At 48.5% G+C, this 25,114-nt stretch overlaps 1 protein-coding gene across 2 annotated transcripts in view; it reads left to right on the top strand.

Moving 5' to 3' along the window:
* SLC2A1 (solute carrier family 2 member 1) overlaps window positions 1-25,114 on the top strand; it is a 327,646-nt gene that overhangs the window by 285,007 nt on the left and 17,525 nt on the right. For both annotated transcript variants that reach the window (XM_063942024.1, XM_063942025.1), the window contains exon 2: window positions 20,332-20,424. In XM_063942024.1, coding sequence (XP_063798094.1) covers window positions 20,332-20,424 — 93 coding nt within the window. The remainder of the gene's footprint in view (window positions 1-20,331; window positions 20,425-25,114) is intronic.

The following is a 25,114-nucleotide window of genomic DNA, read 5'->3' as shown; positions in this document are numbered from 1 at the left end:
TAGTGTGTGCAATGCTCAGTATAATATAGTGTGCAATGCTCAATATAATATATATAGTGTGTGCAATGCTCAGTATAATATATAAATAGTGTGTGCAATGCTCAGTATAATATATAGTGTGTGCAATGCTCAGTATAATATGTATGTAGTGTGTGCAATGCTCAGTATAATATATATAGTGTGTGCAATGCTCAGTATAATATATATATATATATATATATATATATATAGTGTGTGCAATGCTCAGTATAATATATATGTCGTGTGTGCAATGCTGAGTAATATATATGTAGTGTGTGCAATGCTCAGTATAATAATGTGTGCAATGCTCAGTACAATACAGTATAGTGTGTGCAATGCTCAGTATAATATATAGTGTGTGCAATGCTCGGTATAATATATATGTAGTGTGTGCAATGCTCAGTATAATATATATGTAGTGTGTGCAATGCTCAGTATAATATATATGTAGTGTGTGCAATGCTCAGTATAATATATATATAGTGTGTGCAATGCTCGGTATAATATATATGTAGTGTGTGCAATGCTCAGTATAATATATATATAGTGTGTGCAATGCTCGGTATAATATATATGTAGTGTGTGCAATGCTCAGTATAATATATATGTAGTGTGTGCAATGCTCAGTATAATACAGTATAGTGCGTGCAATGCTCAGTATGATACAGTATAGTGTGTGCAATGCTCAGTATAATACAGTATAGTGTGTGCAATGCTCAGTATGATACAGTAAAGTGTGTGCAATGCTCAGTATAATACAGTATAGTGTGTGCAATGCTCAGTATGATACAGTATAGTGTGTGCAATGCTCAGTATGATACAGTATAGTGTGTGCAATGCTCAGTATGATACAGTATAGTGTGTGCAATGCTCAGTATAATATATATGTAGTGTGTGCAATGCTCAGTATGATACAGTATAGTGTGTGCAATGCTCAGTATGATACAGTATAGTGTGTGCAATGCTCAGGCTGGCCAGGTCACTGTTTCCTGCTATGCAGGATGCTTGTTCTTCATGTCTGACCTTTGTCCCAATGTTCTGGAGCGCTGGTGTCTCAAGGACAGGAAGGCGGCCTGTGTGTCACCCATAGCCCTCTATAGTGCTGGTACAGGGGCTGCAGGTCACTGACTCTTCCTGGCTGGATCTGTATCCTGAGGGATGTTCCCACCTCCCCCTCCGCCTAGTACAGCTGCCTCTGTTTATATGGACATTCCTGAGCGATGCCTTCAGTTTACTGACAGAGAATCTTTCCCATGACCGTGCGGGTGCTCTCGCAAGACCCCATGTCTGCGCGGTCTCTGGACTGAGCCCCCCATGTCTGCGCGGTCTCTGGACTGAGCCCCCCATGTCTGCGCGGTCTCTGGACTGATCCCCCATGTCTGCGCGGTCTCTGGACTGAACCCCCCATGTCTGCGCGGTCTCTGGACTGAGCCCCCATGTCTGCGCGGTCTCTGGACTGAGCCCCCCATGTCTGCGCGGTCTCTGGACTGAGCCCCCCATGTCTGCGCGGTCTCTGGACTGATCCCCCATGTCTGCACGGTCTCTGGACTGAGCCCCCCATGTCTGCGCGGTCTCTGGACTGAGCCCCCATGTCTGCGCGGTCTCTTGACTGATCCCCCCCATGTCTGCGCGGTCTCTGGACTGATCCCCCATGTCTGCGCGGTCTCTGGACTGATCCCCCCATGTCTGCGCGGTCTCTGGACTGAGCCCCCCATGTCTGCGCGGTCTCTGGACTGATCCCCCCATGTCTGCACGGTCTCTGGACTGATCCCCCATGTCTGCACGGTCTCTGGACTGATCCCCCATGTCTGCACGGTCTCTGGACTGATCCCCCATGTCTGCACGGTCTCTGGACTGATCCCCCATGTCTGCGCGGTCTCTGGACTGATCCCCCCATGTCTGCGCGGTCTCTGGACTGATCCCCCCATGTCTGCGCGGTCTCTGGACTGATCCTCCCATGTCTGCGCGGTCCCTGGACTGATCCTCCCATGTCTGCGCGGTCTCTGGACAGAGCCCCCCATGTCTGTGCGGTCTCTGGACTGAGCCCCCCATGTCTGCGCGGTCTCTGGACTGATCCCCCCCATGTCTGCGCGGTCTCTGGACTGATCCCCCCATGTCTGCGCGGTCTCTGGACTGATCCTCCCATGTCTGCGCGGTCCCTGGACTGATCCCCCCATGTCTGCGCGGTCTCTGGACTGATCCCCCATGTCTCCGATGTCCCTAGACTGAGCCCCCCGTGTCTCTGATGTCTCTGGACTGAGCCCCCCGTGTCTCTGATGTCTCTGGACTGAGCCCCCCGTGTCTCTGATGTCTCTGGACTGAGCCCCCCGTGTTTCTGATGTCTCTGGACTGAGCCCCCCGTGTCTGCGTGTCTCGTATGTCTGTGGACTGAAACGCCCCTCTCTCATGTCACTGATGTCTCTGTACTGAGGCCCCCATGTTATAGGGCAGTTGTGCCACCATTGTGCTTACTGACAATGCTAACCACTGTGCTGCCCAGTATACAGCCAGAATCAGGAGAAGCAGGACCTCTGTAGTGTTAGCATACTATGTATGGTGCTAACCACTGCGCCACCGTCTATACAATGCTAACCACTGTGCCACCGTCTATACAATCAATGCTAACCACTGTGCCACCGTCCATACAATGCTAACCACTGTGCTGCCCAGCATACAGGCAGAATCAAGAGAAGCAGGACCACTGTAGTGTTAGCACACTGTGTATGATGCTAACCACTGTGCCACTTTCCATACAATGCTAACCACTGTGCTGCCCAGCATACAGGCAGAAGCAGGAGAAGCAGGACCTCTGTAGTGTTAGCACACTGTGTATGATGCTAACCACTGTGCCACTGTCCATACAATGCTAACCACTGTGCTGCTCAGTCTACAGGCAGGACCCCTGTAGTGTTAGCACGCTGTGTATGATGCTAACCACTGTGCCACTGTCTATACAATGCTAACCACTGTGCTGCTCAGTCTACAGAAGGACCTCTGTAGCGTGTATGATGGCGATGCAATGCTGCTGCTGGAGGCCCTGGCATGGAGCTGGTGTGGGGGATGCAGGGAATGACGCAGCTTTGTAGGGGAAAGGTGAACCCTATACACTGTGTTCCAGCAGCTGGCTTCCTATTGGCTGGGAGGGACGAGCCTTCCAGAAACACGTCTGCACTTCCCAGAATTATTTCCCATGATATAGTGACTGATAAACTATATTCTTACTGACATGTCCCTGTATAATGCACAGCATCCTCTTACTGACATTTCCCTGTATAATGCACAGCATCCTCTTACTGACATATCCCTGTATAATGCACAGCATCCTCTTACTGACATATCCCTGTATAATGCACAGCATCCTCTTACTGACATATCCCTGTATAATGCACAGCGTCCTCTTACTGACATATCCCTGTATAATGCACAGCGTCCTCTTACTGACATATCCCTGTATAATGCACAGCATCCTCTTACTGACATATCCCTGTATAATGCACAACGTCCTCTTACTGACATTTCCCTGTATAATGCACAGCATCCTCTTACTGACATATCCCTGTATAATGCACAGCGTCCTCTTACTGACATATCCCTGTATAATGCACAGCATCCTCTTACTGACATATCCCTGTATAATGCACAGCATGCTCTTACTGACATATCCCTGTATAATGCACAGCGTCCTCTTACTGACCTATCCCTGTATAATGCACAGCGTCCTCTTACTGACATATCCCTGTATAATGCACAGCATCCTCTTACTGACATATCCCTGTATAATGCACAGCGTCCTCTTACTGACATATCCCTGTATAATGCACAGCATCCTCTTACTGACATATCCCTGTATAATGCACAGCGTCCTCTTACTGACCTATCCCTGTATAATGCACAGCATCCTCTTACTGACATATCCCTGTATAATGCACAGCATCCTCTTACTGACCTATCCCTGTATAATGCACAGCATCCTCTTACTGACATATCCCTGTATAATGCACAGCATCCTCTTACTGACATATCCCTGTATAATGCACAGCATCCTCTTACTGACATATCCCTGTATAATGCACAGCATCCTCTTACTGACATTTCCCTGTATAATGCACAGCATCCTCTTACTGACATATCCCTGTATAATGCACAGCGTCCTCTTACTGACATATCCCTGTATAATGCACAGCATCCTCTTACTGACATATCCCTGTATAATGCACAGCATCCTCTTACTGACATATCCCTGTTTAATGCACAGCGTCCTCTTACTGACATATCCCTGTATAATGCACAGCGTCCTCTTACTGACATATCCCAGTATAATGCACAGAATCCTCTTACTGACATATCCCTGTATAATGCACAGCATCCTCTTACTGACCTATCCCTGTATAATGCACAGCATCCTCTTACTGACCTATCCCTGTATAATGCACAACATCCTCTTACTGACATATCCCAGTATAATGCACAGCATCCTCTTACTGACATATCCCTGTATAATGCACAGCATCCTCTTACTGACATATCCCTGTATAATGCACAGCATCCTCTTACTGACATATCCCTGTATAATGCACAGTATCCTCTTACTGACATATCCCTGTATAATGCACAGTATCTTACTGACGTGTTGATACATGGTATCTGTGTATAATGCACAGTATCCTCTTACTGACATGTCTGATACATGATATCTGTGTATAATGCACCACATCCTCTTACTGACATGTCTGATACATGGTATCTATGTATAATGCACATCATCCTCTTACTGACATATCCCTGTATAATGCACAGCATCCTCTTACTGACATATCCCTGTATAATGCACAGCATCCTCTCACTGACATATCCCTGTATAATGCACAGTATCTTACTGACGTGTTGATACATGGTATCTGTGTATAATGCACAGTTTCCTCTTACTGACGTGTCTGATACATGGTATCTGTGAATAATTACAGCATCCTCTTACTGACATGTCTAATACATGGTATCTGTGTATAATGCACATCATCCTCTTACTGACATATCCCTGTATAATGCACAGCATCCTCTTACTGACATTTCCCTGTATAATAGAAACATAGAAACATAGAATTTGACGGCAGATAAGAACCACTTGGCCCATCTAGTCTGCCCCTTTTTTATTTTATCCTTTAGGCAATCTCAACCCTTTTTTAATCTTGATTCTTTGTAAGGATATTCATATGCCTGTCCCAAGCATGTTTAAATTGCCCTACAGTCTTAGCCTCTACCACCTCTGATGGGAGGCTATTCCACTTATCCACTACCCTTTCTGTGAAGTAATTTTTCCTTAAATTTCCCCTGAACCTCCCCCCCTCCAGTCTCAATGTATGCCCTCGAGTTCTAATACTTCTTTTCCTTTGAAGAATGTTTCCCTCCTGAACTTTGTTAAGACCCTTTATATATTTGAAAGTTTCTATCATCTCCCCCCTTTCCCTTCTCTCCTCCAAACTATACATGTTAAGATCTTTTAGCCTTTCCGGGTAAGTTTTGTGATGTAGGCCATGCACCATTTTAGTTGCCCTTCTTTGTACACTCTCTAATGTATTTATATCCTTCTGGAGATAGGGTCTCCAGAACTGGACACAGTATTCCAGATGGGGCCTTACCAATGACCTATACAGTGGCATTATCACTTCTTTTTTCCTGCTACTGATTCCTCTCCCTATGCAACCAAGCATCTGACTGGCCTTTCTCATTGCTTTGTTGCATTGCTTTCCTGCCTTCAAGTCACTTGAAATAGTGACTCCTAAATCTCTTTCCTCCTCAGTAGTTTCCATTATAGTACCCTTGATACTATACTTAGCCTTTGGGTTTTTGAGACCCAAGTGCATGATTTTGCATTTTTTTTAGCATTAAACTGTAGTTGCCACGTTCTTGACCATTTCTCAAGCCTACCTAGGTCATCAATCATTTGTTTGACCCCTCCCGGTGTGTCTACCCTGTTGCATATCTTTGTATCATCTGCAAAAAGGCATATCTTCCCTTCAATACCATCGGCAATGTCACCAACAAAGATATTAAAGAGAACTGGACCAAGTACAGATCCCTGGGGTACTCCACTGGTAACATTTCCCTCCATAGATTGCACTCCATTAACTACAACTGTCTGTTTCCTATCCTGCAACCAGGTTCTTATCCATTTCACTAATTTATAATCCACCCCCAGGCTTTCAAGTTTATTTAGCAGTCTGTGATGTGGGACAGTGTCAAATGCCTTACTAAAGTCTAGATATGCTACATCTACAGCTCCCCCTTGATCTATTATTTTCATCACAGAGTCAAAAAAGTCAGTAAGATTTGTTTGGCATGATCTCCCACCAGTAAATCCATGCTGTTTTAGATCCTGTAAGTTGTTTGATTTAAGATATTCCACTACTCTTTCTTTTAATAGTTTTTCCATTACTTTCCCTACTACTGATGTAAGGCTTACTGGTCTGTAGTTACTTGCTTCTTCCTTGCTTCCACTTTTGTGCAGTGGAACTACATTTGCTCTTTTCCAGTCCTCTGGAATATCACCTGTATTTAGTGACTGGTTAAATAATTCTGTTAAAGGTGTAACCAGGACATCTTTTAGCTCTTTGAGTATCCTTGGGTGTATCCCATCTGGTCCCATTGATTTATCCACTTTTAGTTTTGAAAGTTCTGTTAGGACCTTCTCCTCTGTAAATGTATTTTCATCTACCTTATTTTTATGAATGTCCTTGCAACTTAACTGTGGCCCCATCCCTTCTTCTGTAGTAAATACTGAGCAAAAATAATTATTTAGGTGATCTGCTATTGCCTTGTCTCCCTCCACCAAATGCCCACTCTCTGTTTTAAGTCTTATTATTCCTCCATTTGATTTTTTTTTTCCTTTCACTTATATACTTAAAAAAAGTGCACAGCATCCTCTTACTGACATATCCCTGTATAATGCACAGCCTCCTCTTACTGACGTATCCCTGTATAATGCACAGCCTCCTCTTACTGACATATCCCTGTATAATGCACAGCGTCCTCTTACTGACATATCCCTGTATAATGCACAGCATCCTCTTACTGACATATCCCTGTATAATGCACAGTCTCCTCTTACTGACATTTCCCTGTATAATGCACAGCATCCTCTTACTGACATATCCCTGTATAATGCACAGCATCCTCTTACTGACATATCCCTGTATAATGCACAGCATCCTCTTACTGACATGTCCCAGTATAATGCACAGCATCCTCTTACTGACATATCCCAGTATAATGCACAGAGTCCTCTTACTGACATATCCCTGTATAATGCACAGCATCCTCTTACTGACATATCCCTGTATAATGCACAGCATCCTCTTACTGACATATCCCTGTATAATGCACAGTATCCTCTTACTGACATATTCCTGTATAATGCACAGTATCCTCTTACTGACATATCCCTGTATAATGCACAGTATCTTACTGACGTGTTGATACATGGTATCTGTGTATAATGCACTGTATCCTCTTACTGACATGTCTGATACATGGTATCTGTGTATAATGCACATCATCCTCTTACTGACATATCCCTGTATAATGCACAGCATCCTCTTACTGACATATCCCTGTATAATGCACAGTATCTTACTGACGTGTCTGATACAAGGTAACTGTGTGTAATGCACAGTATACTCTTACTGACGTGTCTGATACATGGTATCTGTGTATAATGCACAGTATCCTCTTACTGACGTGTCTGATACATGGTATCTGTGAATAATTACAGCATCCTCTTACGGACGTGTCTGATACAAGGTATCTGTGTGTAATGCACAGTATACTCTTACTGACGTGTCTGATACATGGTATCTGTGTATAATGCACAGTATCCTCTTACTGACGTGTCTAATACATGGTATCTGTGTATAATGCACATCATCCTCTTACTGACATATCCCTGTATAATGCACAGCATCCTCTTACTGACATATCCCTGTATAATGCACAGCATCCTCTTACTGACATATCCCGTATAGTGCACATCATCCTCTTACTGACATATCCCTGTATAATGCACAGCATCCTCTTACTGACATATCCCTGTATAATGCACAGCATATTCTTACTGACCTATCCCTGTATAATGCACAGCATCCTCTCACTGACATATCCCTGTATAATGCACAGCGTCCTCTTACTGACATATCCCTGTATAGTGCACATCATCCTCTTACTGACATATCCCTGTATAATGCACAGCATCCTCTTACTGACATATCCCTGTATAATGCACAGCATCCTGTCACTAACATATCCCTGTATAATGCACAGCGTCCTCTTACTGACCTATCCCTGTATAATGCACAGCATCCTCTTACTGACATATCCCTGTATAATGCACAGCGTCCTCTTACTGACCTATCCCTGTATAATGCACAGCATCCTGTTACTGACCTATCCCTGTATAATGCACAGTATCCGCTTACTGACATATCCCAGTATAATGCACAGCATCCTCTTACTGACATATCCCTGTATAATGCACAGTATCCTCTTACTGACATATCCCTGTATAATGCACAGCATCCTCTTACTGACCTATCCCTGTATAATGCACAGCATCCTCTTACTGACATATCCCTGTATAATGCACAGCATCCTCTTACTGACCTATCCCTGTATAATGCACAGCATCCTCTTACTGACATATCCCTGTATAATGCACAGCATCCTCTTACTGACATATCCCTGTATAATGCACAGTATCTTACTGACATATCCCTGTATAATGCACAGCGTCCTCTTACTGACCTATCCCTGTATAATGCACAGCATCCTCTTACTGACCTATCCCTGTATAATGCACAGCATCCTCTTACTGACATATCCCTGTATAATGCACAGTAGCCTCGTACTGACCTATCCCTGTATAATGCACAGCATCCTCTTACTGACCTATCCCTGTATAATGCACAGCATCCTCTTACTGACATATCCCAGTATAATGCACAGCATCCTCTTACTGACATATCCCAGTATAATGCACAGCATCCTCTTACTGACATATCCCTGTATAATGCACAGTATCCTCTTACTGACATATCCCTGTATAATGCACAGCGTCCTCTTACTGACCTATCCCTGTATAATGCACAGCATCCTCTTACTGACCTATCCCTGTATAATGCACAGCATCCTCTTACTGACATATCCCTGTATAATGCAAAGCAGCCTCGTACTGACCTATCCCTGTATAATGCACAGCATCCTCTTACTGACCTATCCCTGTATAATGCACAGCATCCTCTTACTGACATATCCCAGTATAATGCACAGCATCCTCTTACTGACATATCCCAGTATAATGCACAGCATCCTCTCACTGACATATCCCTGTATAATGCACAGCATCCTCTTACTGACATATCCCTGTATAATGCACAGTATCCTCTTACTGACATATCCCTGTATAATGCACAGCATCCTCTCACTGACATATCCCTGTATAATGCACAGCATCCTCTCACTGACATATCCCTGTATAATGCACAGCATCCTCTTACTGACATATCCCTGTATAATGCACAGCATCCTCTTACTGACATATCCCTGTATAATGCACAGCATCCTCTTACTGACATATCCCTGTATAATGCACAGCATCCTCTTACTGACCTATCCCTGTATAATGCACAGCATCCTCTTACTGACATATCCCAGTATAATGCACAGCATCCTCTTACTGACATATCCCAGTATAATGCACAGCATCCTCTCACTGACATATCCCTGTATAATGCACAGTATCCTCTTACTGACATATCCCTGTATAATGCACAGTATCCTCTTACTGACATATCCCTGTATAATGCACAGCATCCTCTTACTGACATATCCCTGTATAATGCACAGCATCCTCTCACTGACATATCCCTGTATAATGCACAGCATCCTCTCACTGACATATCCCTGTATAATGCACAGCATCCTCTTACTGACATATGCCTGTATAATGCACAGAATGCTCTTACTGACATATCCCTGTATAATGCACAGCATCCTCTTACTGACATATCCCTGTATAATGCACAGCATCCTCTTACTGACATATCCCTGTATAATGCACAGCGTCCTCTTACTGACATATCCCTGTATAATGCACAGCATCCTCTTACTGACATATCCCTGTATAATGCACAGCGTCCTCTTACTGACCTATCCCTGTATAATGCACAGCATCCTCTTACTGACATATCCCTGTATAATGCACAGCATCCTCTTACTGACATATCCCTGTATAATGCACAGCATCCTCTTACTGACATATCCCTGTATAATGCACAGCATCCTCTTACTGACATATCCCTGTATAATGCACAGCATCCTCTTACTGACATATCCCTGTATAATGCACAGCATCCTCTTACTGACATTTCCCTGTATAATGCACAGCATCCTCTTACTGACATATCCCTGTATAATGCACAGCGTCCTCTTACTGACATATCCCTGTATAATGCACAGCGTCCTCTTACTGACATATCCCTGTATAATGCACAGCATCCTCTTACTGACATATCCCTGTTTAATGCACAGCGTCCTCTTACTGACATATCCCTGTATAATGCACAGCGTCCTCTTACTGACATATCCCAGTATAATGCACAGAATCCTCTTACTGACATATCCCTGTATAATGCACAGCATCCTCTTACTGACCTATCCCTGTATAATGCACAGCATCCTCTTACTGACCTATCCCTGTATAATGCACAGCATCCTCTTACTGACATATCCCAGTATAATGCACAGCATCCTCTTACTGACATATCCCTGTATAATGCACAGCATCCTCTTACTGACATATCCCTGTATAATGCACAGCATCCTCTTACTGACATATCCCTGTATAATGCACAGCATCCTCTCACTGACATATCCCTGTATAATGCACAGTATCTTACTGACGTGTTGATACATGGTATCTGTGTATAATGCACAGTATCCTCTTACTGACATGTCTAATACATGGTATCTGTGTATAATGCACATCATCCTCTTACTGACATATCCCTGTATGATGCACAGCATCCTCTCACTGACATATCCCTGTATAATGCACAGCGTCCTCTTACTGACATATCCCTGTATAATGCACAGCATCCTCTTACTGACATATCCCTGTATAATGCACAGCCTCCTCTTACTGACATATCCCTGTATAATGCACAGCGTCCTCTTACTGACATATCCCTGTATAATGCACAGCATCCTCTTACTGACATATCCCTGTATAATGCACAGTCTCCTCTTACTGACATTTCCCTGTATAATGCACAGCATCCTCTTACTGACATATCCCTGTATAATGCACAGCATCCTCTTACTGACATATCCCTGTATAATGCACAGCATCCTCTTACTGACATGTCCCAGTATAATGCACAGCATCCTCTTACTGACATATCCCAGTATAATGCACAGAGTCCTCTAACTGACATATCCCTGTATAATGCACTGCATCCTCTTACTGACATATCCCTGTATAATGCATAGCATCCTCTTACTGACATATCCCTGTATAATGCACAGTATCCTCTTACTGACATATCCCTGTATAATGCACAGTATCCTCTTACTGACATATCCCTGTATAATGCACAGTATCTTACTGACGTGTTGATACATGGTATCTGTGTATAATGCACAGTATCCTCTTACTGACATGTCTGATACATGGTATCTGTGTATAATGCACATCATCCTCTTACTGACATATCCCTGTATAATGCACAGTATCCTCTTACTGACATATCCCTGTATAATGCACAGTATCCTCTTACTGACATATTCCTGTATAATGCACAGTATCTTACTGACGTGTTGATACATGGTATCTGTGTATAATGCACAGTATCCTCTTACTGACATGTCTGATACATGGTATCTGTGTATAATGCACATCATCCTCTTACTGACATATCCCTGTATAATGCACAGCATCCTCTTACTGACATATCCCTGTATAATGCACAGTATCTTACTGACGTGTCTGATACAAGGTATCTGTGTGTAATGCACAGTATACTCTTACTGACGTGTCTGATACATGGTATCTGTGTATAATGCACAGTATCCTCTTACTGACGTGTCTGATACATGGTATCTGTGAATAATTACAGCATCCTCTTACTGACGTGTCTGATACAAGGTATCTGTGTGTAATGCACAGTATACTCTTACTGACGTGTCTGATACATGGTATCTGTGTATAATGCACAGTATCCTCTTACTGACGTGTCTAATACATGGTATCTGTGTATAATGCACATCATCCTCTTACTGACATATCCCTGTATAATGCACAGCATCCTCTTACTGACATATCCCTGTATAATGCACAGCATCCTCTTACTGACATATCCCGTATAGTGCACATCATCCTCTTACTGACATATCCCTGTATAATGCACAGCATCCTCTTACTGACATATCCCTGTATAATGCACAGCATCCTCTTACTGACCTATCCCTGTATAATGCACAGCATCCTCTCACTGACATATCCCTGTATAATGCACAGCGTCCTCTTACTGACATATCTCTGTATAGTGCACATCATCCTCTTACTGACATATCCCTGTATAATGCACAGCATCCTCTTACTGACATATCCCTGTATAATGCACAGCATCCTGTCACTAACATATCCCTGTATAATGCACAGCGTCCTCTTACTGACCTATCCCTGTATAATGCACAGCGTCCTCTTACTGACATATCCCTGTATAATGCACAGCGTCCTCTTACTGACCTATCCCTGTATAATGCACAGCATCCTCTTACTGACCTATCCCTGTATAATGCACAGCATCCTCTTACTGACATATCCCAGTATAATGCACAGCATCCTCTTACTGACATATCCCTGTATAATGCACAGTATCCTCTTACTGACATATCCCTGTATAATGCACAGCATCCTCTTACTGACCCATCCCTGTATAATGCACAGCATCCTCTTACTGACATATCCCTGTATAATGCACAGCATCCTCTTACTGACATACCTGTATAATGCACAGCATCCTCTTACTGACATATCCCTGTATAATGCACAGCATCCTCTTACTGACATATCCCTGTATAATGCACAGTATCTTACTGACATATCCCTGTATAATGCACAGCGTCCTCTTACTGACCTATCCCTGTATAATGCACAGCATCCTCTTACTGACCTATCCCTGTATAATGCACAGCATCCTCTTACTGACATATCCCTGTATAATGCACAGCAGCCTCGTACTGACCTATCCCTGTATAATGCACAGCATCCTCTTACTGACCTATCCCTGTATAATGCACAGCATCCTCTTACTGACATATCCCAGTATAATGCACAGCATCCTCTTACTGACATATCCCAGTATAATGCACAGCATCCTCTTACTGACATATCCCTGTATAATGCACAGTATCCTCTTACTGACATATCCCTGTATAATGCACAGCGTCCTCTTACTGACCTATCCCTGTATAATGCACAGCATCCTCTTACTGACCTATCCCTGTATAATGCACAGCATCCTCTTACTGACATATCCCTGTATAATGCAAAGCAGCCTCGTACTGACCTATCCCTGTATAATGCACAGCATCCTCTTACTGACCTATCCCTGTATAATGCACAGCATCCTCTTACTGACATATCCCCGTATAATGCACAGCATCCTCTTACTGACATATCCCTGTATAATGCACAGCATCCTCTCACTGACATATCCCTGTATAATGCACAGCATCCTCTTACTGACATATCCCTGTATAATGCACAGTATCCTCTTACTGACATATCCCTGTATAATGCACAGCATCCTCTTACTGACATATCCCTGTATAATGCACAGCATCCTCTCACTGACATATCCCTGTATAATGCACAGCATCCTCTTACTGACATATCCCTGTATAATGCACAGCATCCTCTTACTGACATATCCCTCTATAATGCACAGCATCCTCTTACTGACATATCCCTGTATCATGCACAGCATCCTCTTACTGACCTATCCCTGTATAATGCACAGCATCCTCTTACTGACATATCCCAGTATAATGCACAGCATCCTCTTACTGACATATCCCAGTATAATGCACAGCATCCTCTCACTGACATATCCCTGTATAATGCACAGTATCCTCTTACTGACATATCCCTGTATAATGCACAGTATCCTCTTACTGACATATCCCTGTATAATGCACAGCATCCTCTTACTGACATATCCCTGTATAATGCACAGCATCCTCTCACTGACATATCCCTGTATAATGCACAGCATCCTCTCACTGACATATCCCTGTATAATGCACAGCATCCTTTTACTGACATATGCCTGTATAATGCACAGAATGCTCTTACTGACATATCCCTGTATAATGCACAGCGTCCTCTCACTGACATATCCCTGTATAATGCACAGCATCCTCTCACTGACATATCCCTGTATAATGCATAGCATCCTCTTACTGACATATCCCTGTATAATGCACAGCATCCTCTTACTGACATATCCCTGTATAATGCACAGCATCCTCTTACTGACATATCCCTGTATAATGCACAGCATCCTCTTACTGACATATCCCTGTATAATGCACAGCATCCTCTTACTGACATATGCCTGTATAATGCACAGAATGCTCTTACTGACATATCCCTGTATAATGCACAGCATCCTCTTACTGACATATCCCTGTATAATGCACAGCATCCTCTTACTGACATATCCCTGTATAATGCACAGAATGCTCTTTCTGACATATCCCTGTATAATGCACAGCATCCTCTTACTGACATATCCCTGTATAATGCACAGTATCTTACTGACGTGTTGATACATGGTATCTGTGTATAATGCACAGCATCCTCTTACTGACATATCCCTGTATAATGCACAGCATCCTCTTACTGACATATCCCTGTATAATGCACAGTATCTTACTGACGTGTTGATACAAGGTATCTGTGTGTAATGCACAGTATCCTCTTACTGACATGTCTGATACATGGTATCTGTGTATAATGCACAGTATCCTCTTACTGACGTGTCTGATACAAGGTATCTGTGTGTAATGCACAGTATCCTCTTACTGACGTGTCTGATACAAGGTATCTGTGTGTAATCCACAGTATACTCTTACTGACGTGTCTGATACAAGGTATCTGTGTGTAATGCACAGTATCCTCTTACTGACGTGTCTGATACATGGTATCTGTGTGTAATGCACAGTATCCTCTTACTGACGTGTCTGATACATGGTATCTGTGTGTAATGCACAGTATCCTCTTACTGACGTGTCTGATACAAGGTATCTGTGTTTAATGCACAGTATCCTCTTACTGACGTGTCTGATACAAGGTATCTGTGTGTAATGCACAGTATCCTCTTACTGACGTGTCTGATACACGGTATCTGTGTTTAATGCACAGTATCCTCTTACTGACGTGTCTGATACAAGGTATCTGTGTTTAATGCACAGTATCCTCTTACTGACGTGTCTGATACACGTGGAGAGGGCTCGGTATGGCGGGTCCGGGCTGGATTACACTTCCTGTTCACGTGGAGGGGGCTCGGTAGGGCGGGGCCAGGCTGGATTACACTTCCTGGTTCACGTGGAGGGGGCTCGGTAGGGCGGGGTCCAGGCTGGATTACACTTCCTGTTCACGTGGAGGGGGCTCGGTAGGGCGGGGTCCAGGCTGGATTACACTTCCTGGTACAGGTGGAGGGGGCTCAGTAGGGCGGGGTCCAGGCTGGATTACACTTCCTGGTTCACGTGGAGGGGGCTCGGTAGGGCGGGATCCAGGCTGGATTACACTTCCTGGTTCACGTGGAGGGGGCTCGGTAGGGCGGGGTCCAGGCTGGATTACACTTCCTGGTACAGGTGGAGGGGGCTCGGTAGGGCGGGGTCCAGGCTGGATTACACTTCCTGGTTCACGTGGAGGGGGCTCGGTAGGGCGGGATCCAGGCTGGATTACACTTCCTGGTACACATGGAGGGGGATCAGTAGGGCGGGGTCCAGGCTGGATTACACTTCCAGGTACACGTGGAGGGGGCTCGGTAGGGCGGGGTCCAGGCTGGATTACACTTCCTGTTACACGTGAAGGGGGCTCGGTAGGGCGGGTCCAGGCTTGATTACACTTCCTGGTACACGTGGAGGGGGCTCGGTAGGGCGAGGTCCGGGCTGGATTACACTTCCTGGTTCACATGGAGGGGGCTCGGTAGGGGGGTCCAGGCTGGATTACACTTCCTGGTTCACATGGAGGGGGCTCGGTAGGGGGGGGTCCAGGCTGGATTACACTTCCTGGTTCATATGGAGGGGGCACGGTAGGGGGGGGGGTCCAAGCTGGATTACACTTCCTGTTACACGTGGAGGGTGCTCGGTAGGGCGGGGTCCAGGCTGGATTACACTTCCTGTCACACATGGAGGGGGATCGGCAGGGCGGGGTCCAGGCTGGATTACACTTCCTGGTATACGTGGAGGGGTCTCGGTAGGGCGGGGTCCGGGCTGGATTACATTTCCTGGTATACGTGGAGGGGTTTCAGTAGGGCGGGGTCCAGGCTGGATTACACTTCCTGGTTCACATGGAGGGGGCTCGATAGGGGGGGTCCAGGCTGGATTACACTTCCTGGTACACATGGAGGGGGATCGGCAGGGCGGGGTCCAGGCGGTATTACACTTCCTGGTACACATGGAGGGGGATCGGCAGGGCGGGGTCCAGGCGGTATTACACTTCCTGGTACACATGGAGGGGGATCAGTAGGGCTGGGTCCAGGCTGGATTACACTTCCTGGTACACGTGGAGGGGGATCAGTAGGGCGGGGTCCAGGCTGGATTACATTTCCTGGTACACGTGGAGGGGGATCAGTAGGGCGGGGTCCAAGCTGGATTACACTTCCTGGTACACGTGTAGGGGGATCAGTAGGGCGGGGTCCAGGCTGGATTACACTTCCTGGTACACGTGTAGGGGGATCAGTAGGGCGGGGTCCAGGCTGGATTTCACTTCCTGGTATACATGGAGGGGGATCAGTAGGGCGGGGTCCAGGCTGGATTACACTTCCTGGTACACGTGTAGGGGGATCAGTAGGGCGGGGTCCAGGCTGGATTACACTTCCTGGTATACATGGAGGGGGATCAGCAGGGCGGGGTCCAGGCTGGATTACACTTCCTGGTACACGTGTAGGGGGATCAGTAGGGCGGGGTCCAGGCTGGATTACACTTCCTGGTATACATGGAGGGGGATCAGCAGGGCGGGGTCCAGGCTGGATTACACTTCCTGGTACACGTGTAGGGGGATCGGCAGGGCGGGGTCCAGGCTGGATTACACTTCCTCCTGTGACTGCTGTAGTGTGACAATGAGGAAGTGAGAGTTAGTGGGGTAAATTTACTAAAACGGGAGTTCTATTTAAGATGGGATGTTGCCCATAGCAACCAATCAGATTCTACTTCTCATTTGTCTGGCACCTTCTAGAAGATAATACCTGGAATCTGACTGGTTGCTATGGGCAACATCCCATCCTAAATAGAACTCCCATTTTAGTAAATTTACCCCCGTGTGTGAGTCAGTGTGTAACAATGTAACACCTCTATGTACAGCTACACACAGTACAACACTGCGGTTGCCTCTCCCGCATTCTGCCCCTGAGTATAGTGCATCCTGACGGTCTCCGGTTCTCCGTGTATATTAGACATTGTTCCGGATATCCATGTTACTGCTGCCGCTTCATTATCTCATGGTAAAAGATCTCTAAACCCCAGGATCATCCTGCAGAGATTCCCTGATCCGAGGCTAATCCCGGGCTGGGAGGAGGATCCTGGTGCTCAGGTGATGTGGAAGCATGGCGCAGGAATACTGTATACCCATGGGTGTATTCCTGGTCAGTATATGTGAGGGTGAGCTGCCAGGCTTGTCCTGTGGGATGTAGGACCTGGTGACATCGCCCCTGGCAGGAACGTCATGATAAGCGCTGCCTACTCCCAGTCCCTGGGACATGGTACAACACCCCCCCCCCCCCCCCCCCCTCATATCTGCCTCCCCCCTCCTTGCCCCCCTCTGCCCCAATCGATCCTATATTCTGCAGCATATCCTCCAGAATCCAGCCCTCCCCCCACCCTGCTCTACCGCGCTGCTCCCTACGTATGGGACCCCCTGACCAGACACGCCCGGGGGCTCTTCACTATAGCCTACCCTAGGCCCGTGTGGTGCTACTGCCCCACGTCTGCATTGTCTGCGTCACCTGTAATGGGCCCGCACACCGGGCAGCCACCGGGGCAATTCCTTGTACTGCTGATGTCTGGGTCGGGGGATGGGGGAATTCCAACATGTCAGAATTCCTGGATTTGCCGATTCCGATTAAAAAATGATCAGAATTGGTAAGTCTGGGATGCTGCCGATCATCGATGCCTGCCGATGTGTGTCGGCAGAATCGTCCCGTAGCTGTATGGAACGCATTACTCTGATGGTGCGATGCTGCAGAGTTTGTGGCGCATTACAATGATACCGTGAGGATGAGAGAGAGGGGGTGCACAATACACAGCTGTAACGGCAGAGACACTGGCAGCGGGCTCTGGGCAGAAGAGCTGACACTCCGCTCACAGCAGTCTGTAGGGGCATTGCGTTGGTGGGGCTCTGCCAGGACGTCCTGGAATCCGCTCTCTGGGAGGTTTCTCTGCTGCTTGTGGGAAGAATTGATCCTTTCAGGGAAATGGAAAACAGACTTCACCTTCTGTACACAGGGAGCCGGGACAGGCCGCCATTGTGCCGACATTATCCAGGTCTCACCTTCTGTACACTGGGAGCCGGGACAGGCCGCCATTGTGCCGACATTATCCAGGTCTCACCTTCTGTACACTGGGAGCGGGGACAGGCCGCCATTGTGCCGACATTATCCAGGTCTCACCTTCTGTACACTGGGAGCCGGGACAGGCCGCATTGTGCCGACATTATTCAGGTCTCACCTTCTGTACACAGGGAGCCGGGACAGGCCGCCATTGTGCCGACATTATCCAGGTCTCACCTTCTGTACACAGGGAGGCGGGACAGGCCGCCATTGTGCCGACATTATCCAGGTCTCACCTTCTGTACACTGGGAGCCGGGACAGGTCGCCATTGTGCCGACATTATCCAGGTCTCACCTTCTGTACACTGGGAGCCGGGACAGGCCGCCATTGTGCCGACATTATCCAGGTCTCACCTTCTGTACACTGGGAGCCGGGACAGGCCGCCATTGTGCCGACATTATCCAGGTCTCACCTTCTGTACACTGGGAGCCGGGACAGGCCGCTATTGTGCCGACATTATCCAGGTCTCACCTTCTGTACACAGGGAGGCGGGACAGGCCGCCATTGTTCCGACATTATCCAGGTCTCACCTTCTGTACACAGGGAGCCGGGACAGGCCGCCATTGTGCCGACATTATCCAGGTCTCACCTTCTGTACACAGGGAGCCGGGACAGGCCGCCATTGTGCCGACATTATCCAGGTCTTACCTTCTGTACACAGGGAGCCGGGACAGGCCGCCATTGTGCCGTCATTATCCAGGTTTCACCTTCTGTACACAGGGAGCCGGGACAGGCCGCCATTGTGCCGACATTATCCAGGTCTCACCTTCTGTACACAGGGAGCCGGGACAGGCCGCCATTGTGCCGACATTATCCAGGTCTTACCTTCTGTACACAGGGAGCCGGGACAGGCCGCCATTGTGCCGACATTATCCAGGTCTCAGGGGGGATAATATATCCCAAGCAGCTGTACTGGGGAGGCTTAAAGTGTCTGCCGGAGCCTGTGATGTTACTGTATACAGTACACACACACACACACACACACACACACACACACACACACACACACACACACACACACACACACACACATAACACAACATTGTCTGCTGGAGCCTGTGCTATTACTGTATACAGCACACACACACACACACACACACACACACACACACACACACACACACACACACACACACACAACATTGTCTGCTGGAGCCTGTGCTATTACTGTATACAGTACACACACACACACACACACACACACACACACACACACACACACACACACACACACAGCACTCAGGAGTCTGGAAGCACTTTCCGCTGTTTCACAACACTGCACACACACACTCACACTGTGAATGGAGGACGTTGTGATACACTCTGAGATTACGGGTTGGTTTTGCCGCTTTGATATAAACATATGAGTGCGGACGGAACGGTGAAATAATATATAATAACATGTCTCTGTCTCTCGCGCAGGTTACGGTGCAGTTAATGGTGGCGGTGGGCGTGGCTGTCCTCGGATCCCTACAATTCGGCTACAACACGGGAGTGATCAATGCCCCACAGAAGGTAAGAAGCCGCAATGAGCGCGGCACAGCGGTTACTGTCACATTATGTTGTAGCGCGATAGGCGTGTCACCTATAAGCGTGGACGCCTGCGTCTGAGAGGCGCACCAGAGCAGTCAGTGAGGTGAGAAGACACGGATACCTCGGGGCAGGTAGTACACGTGGTTCCATATACGTGGCCATGAGAACATGGGGCTTCGTTCCCAAGAACATCGCTATTGCGCATGCGTTCTGTGCTACTCAGGGATACGCAGTGGCGGCATCCAGGCCAGGAGGGGGCAGACTACAGTAAATGGGTGTGCGGGGGTGGTGAGGTCAGAGGCTGGGGAGGCACAGGCTAGTATCACAGATATGACTGGGGGATGATCTTTGACTATAAAATGATATGAATAATACAAAGTAATATAACAGGGTCTAAATATCATCTTTGTGTTACTGTATCTTATTATTCTGGATATGATGGGTGAGGCTCCGCCTTCCCTGACTGTGTATCCCTGGGCTCCGCCTCCCCTGACTGCACGTCCCTGGACTCTGCCTTCCCTGACTGTGTATCCCCGGGCTCCGCCTCCCCTGACCGCACGTCCCCGGACTCCGCCTCCCCTGACTGCGTGTCCCTGGGCTCTGCCTCCCCTGACTGCACGTCGCTGGGCTCCGCCTCCCCTGACTGCACGTCCCTGGACTCTGCCTTCCCTGACTGTGTATCCCCGGGCTCCGCCTCCCCTGACTGCACATCCCCGGACTCCGCCTCCCCTGACTGCGCCTCCCTGGGCTCCACCTCCCCTGACTGCGCCTCCCTGGGCTCTGCCTTCCCTGACTGCACCTCCCTGGGCTCCACCTCCCCTGACTGCGCCTCCCTGGACTCCACCTCCCCTGACTGCACCTCCCTGGGCTCTGCCTTCCCTGACTGTGTGTCCCCGGGCTCCGCCTCCCCTGACTGCACGTCCCCGGACTCCACCTCCCCTGACTGCGTGTCCCTGGGCTCTGCCTCCCCTGACTGCACGTCGCTGGTCTCCGCCTCCCCAGACTGCGCCTCCCTGGGCTCCGCCTCCCCAGACTGCGCCTCCCTGGGCTCCACCTCCCCTGACTGCGCCTCCCTGTGCTCTGCCTCCCCTGACTGTGCCTCCCTGGACTCCACCTCCCCTGACTGCGCCTCCCTGGACTCCACCTCCCCTGACTGCGCCTCCCTGGACTCCACCTCCCCTGACTGCGCCTCCCTGGACTCCACCTCCCCTGACTGCGCCTCCCTGGGCTCCACCTCCCCTGACTGCACGTCCCTGAACTCCGCCTCCCCTGACTGCATGTCCCTGAACTCTTCCTCCCCTGACTGCACGTCCCTGGGCTCTGCCTCCCCTGACTGTGTGTCCCCGGGCTCTACCTCCTCTGACTGCACGTCCCTGGACTCCGCCTCCCCTGACTGCACGTCCCTGGGCTCTGCCTCCCCTGACTGCACCTCCCTGGGCTCCGCCTCCCCTGACTGGGCCTCCCTGGGCTCCGCCTCCACTGACTGGGCCTCCCTGGGCTCCGCCTCCACTGACTGCGCCTCCCTGGGCTCCGCCTCCCCTGACTGCGCCTCCCTGGGCTCCGCCTCCCCTGACTGGGCCTCCCTGGGCTCCGCCTCCACTGATTGCGCCTCCCTGGGCTCCGCCTTCCCTGACTGTGTGTCCCCGGGCTCCACCTCCCCTGACTGCACGTCCCTGAACTCTGCCTCCCCTGACTGCACGTCCCTGGGCTCTGCCTCCCCTGACTGCGCCTCCCTGGGCTCCGCCTCCCCTGACTGCGCCTCCCTGGGCTCCGCCTCCCCTGACTGGGCCTCCCTGGGCTCCGCCTCCACTGACTGGGCCTCCCTGGGCTCCGCCTCCCCTGACTGCGCCTCCCTGGGCTCCGCCTCCCCTGACAGGGCCTCCCTGGGCTCCGCCTTCACTGACTGGGCCTCCCTGGGCTCCGCCTCCACTGACTGGGCCTCCCTGGGCTCCGCCTCCCCTGACTGGGCCTCCCTGGGCTCCGCCTCCCCTGACTGCATGTCCCTGGTGCGGGGTCACTCGGCAGAAGACGGGTGTCATTACCACCCAGGGCCAAGCCCACAATAGTTCATCTCATTAGGAGGATTAACCTTCCATCTTGTCATGATTCCCGGGAATTAAGGATCCTGTTAACCCCTTATCTGCTGACTCTCACGTCATGCTCCAGTGCTCGGGGGTTAATGTCAGGAACGCTGGCGTGAGCGGAACGTCTGACATGACCCATAATCTGAGCCCGTCCGTGGCCCAATCATTTCCCTCCACTTTCTGTAATGATCATTTACTGATCTCTTTCTGGGATCTTCTCTGCTCCAAATCCACAGTTCCTGAGATATCCGTGTGTTCTGCAGATCGCACAGGAATAGCACCAGCGCCTCCTGCTAGAACTCTCACACGCCTTACAATAGACACCGCAGAGCCTGGGGCACGGAGCTGCTATTGTTACACTGGAGCCGGCCAGATCTGCCCAGTACAGAACACGCCAAGCACACGCAGCCTCTGTGCCAGGCCTCACCCACTGCCAGACACAGGTCTGATTCATGATTGTAAGCAAAGCAAAACAGCACGCAACTGGGCAACACCATGCTGCACTGCAGGGGGGGCAGATGTAACATGTGCAGAGAGACCTGGGTAGCACCATGCTGCACTGCAGGGGGGAAGATGTAACATGTGCAGAGAGACCTGGGCAACACCATGATGCACTGCAGGGGGTCAGATGTAACATGTGCAGAGAGGCCTGGGTAACACCATGCTGCACTGCAGGGGGGCAGATGTAACATGTGCAGAGAGACCTGGGTAGCACCATGCTGCACTGCAGGGGGGAAGATGTAACATGTGCAGAGAGACCTGGGCAACACCATGCTGCACTGCAGGGGGTCAGATGTAACATGTGCAGAGAGGCCTGGGTAACACCATGCTGCACTGCAGGGGGGCAGATGTAACATGTGCAGAGAGACCTGGGTAGCACCATGCTGCACTGCAGGTGGGGCAGATGTAACATGTGCAGAGAGACCTGGGTAACACCATGCTGCACTGCAGGGGGTCAGATGTAACATGTGCAGAGAGACCTGAGCAGCACCATGCTGCACTGCAGGGTGTCAGATGTAACGTGCAGAAAGACCTGGGTAGCACCATGCTGCACTGCAGGGTGGAGAGATGTAACATGTGCAGAAAGTAGAGATGAGCGCCTGAAATTTTTCGGGTTTTGTGTTTTGGTTTTGGGTTCGGTTCCGCGGCCGTGTTTTGGGTTCGAACGCGTTTTGGCAAAACCTCACCGAATTTTTTTTGTCGGATTCGGGTGTGTTTTGGATTCGGGTGTTTTTTTCAAAAAACACTAAAAAACAGCTTAAATCATAGAATTTGGGGGTCATTTTGATCCCAAAGTATTATTAACCTCAAAAACCATAATTTACACTCATTTTCAGTCTATTCTGAATACCTCACAATATTATTTTTAGTCCTAAAATTTGCACCGAGGTCGCTGTGTGAGTAAGATAAGCGACCCTAGTGGCCGACACAAACACCGGGCCCATCTAGGAGTGGCACTGCAGTGTCACGCAGGATGTCCCTTCCAAAAAACCCTCCCCAAACAGCACATGACGCAAAGAAAAAAAGAGGCGCAATGAGGTAGCTGACTGTGTGAGAAAGATAAGCGACCCTAGTGGCCGACACAAACACCGGGCCCATCTAGGAGTGGCACTGCAGTGTCACGCAGGATGTCCCTTCCAAAAAACCCTCCCCAAACAGCACATGACGCAAAGAAAAAAAGAGGCGCAATGAGGTAGCTGTGTGAGTAAGATTAGCGACCCTAGTGGCCGACACAAACTCCGGGCCCATCTAGGAGTGGCACTGCAGTGTCACGCAGGATGGCCCTTCCAAAAAACCCTCCCCAAACAGCACATGACGCAAAGAAAAAAAGAGGCGCAATGGGGTAGCTGTGTGAGTAAGATTAGCGACCCTAGTGGCCGACACAAACACCGGGCCCATCTAGGAGTGGCACTGCAGTGTCACGCAGGATGTCCCTTCCAAAAAACCCTCCCCAAACAGCACATGACGCAAAGAAAAAAAGAGGCGCAATGAGGTAGCTGTGTGAGTAAGATTAGCGACCCTAGTGGCCGACACAAACACCGGGCCCATCTAGGAGTGGCACTGCAGTGTCACGCAGGATGTCCCTTCCAAAAAACCCTCCCCAAACAGCACATGACGCAAAGAAAAAAAGAGGCGCAATGAGGTAGCTGACTGTGTGAGTAAGATTAGCGACCCTAGTGGCCGACACAAACACCGGGCCCATTTAGGAGTGGCACTGCAGTGTCACGCAGGATGTCCCTTCCAAAAAACCCTCCCCAATCAGCACATGATGCAAAGAAAAATAAAAGAAAAAAGAGGTGCAAGATGGAATTGTCCTTGGGCCCTCCCACCCACCCTTATGTTGTATAAACAAAACAGGACATGCACACTTTAACCAACCCATCATTTCAGTGACAGGGTCTGCCACACGACTGTGACTGATATGACGGGTTGGTTTGGACCCCCCCAAAAAAGAAGCAATTAATCTCTCCTTGCACAAACTGGCTCTACAGAGGCAAGATGTCCACCTCATCATCACCCTCCGATATATCACCGTGTACATCCCCCTCCTCACAGATTATCAATTCGTCCCCACTGGAATCCACCAT

Source organism: Pseudophryne corroboree, chromosome 10 (assembly GCF_028390025.1).
Source record: "Pseudophryne corroboree isolate aPseCor3 chromosome 10, aPseCor3.hap2, whole genome shotgun sequence".
Classification (NCBI taxonomy): domain Eukaryota; kingdom Metazoa; phylum Chordata; class Amphibia; order Anura; family Myobatrachidae; genus Pseudophryne; species Pseudophryne corroboree.
The sequence above is the reverse complement of the archived record's forward strand: the minus strand, read 5'-3'. Positions and strand labels throughout refer to the sequence as shown.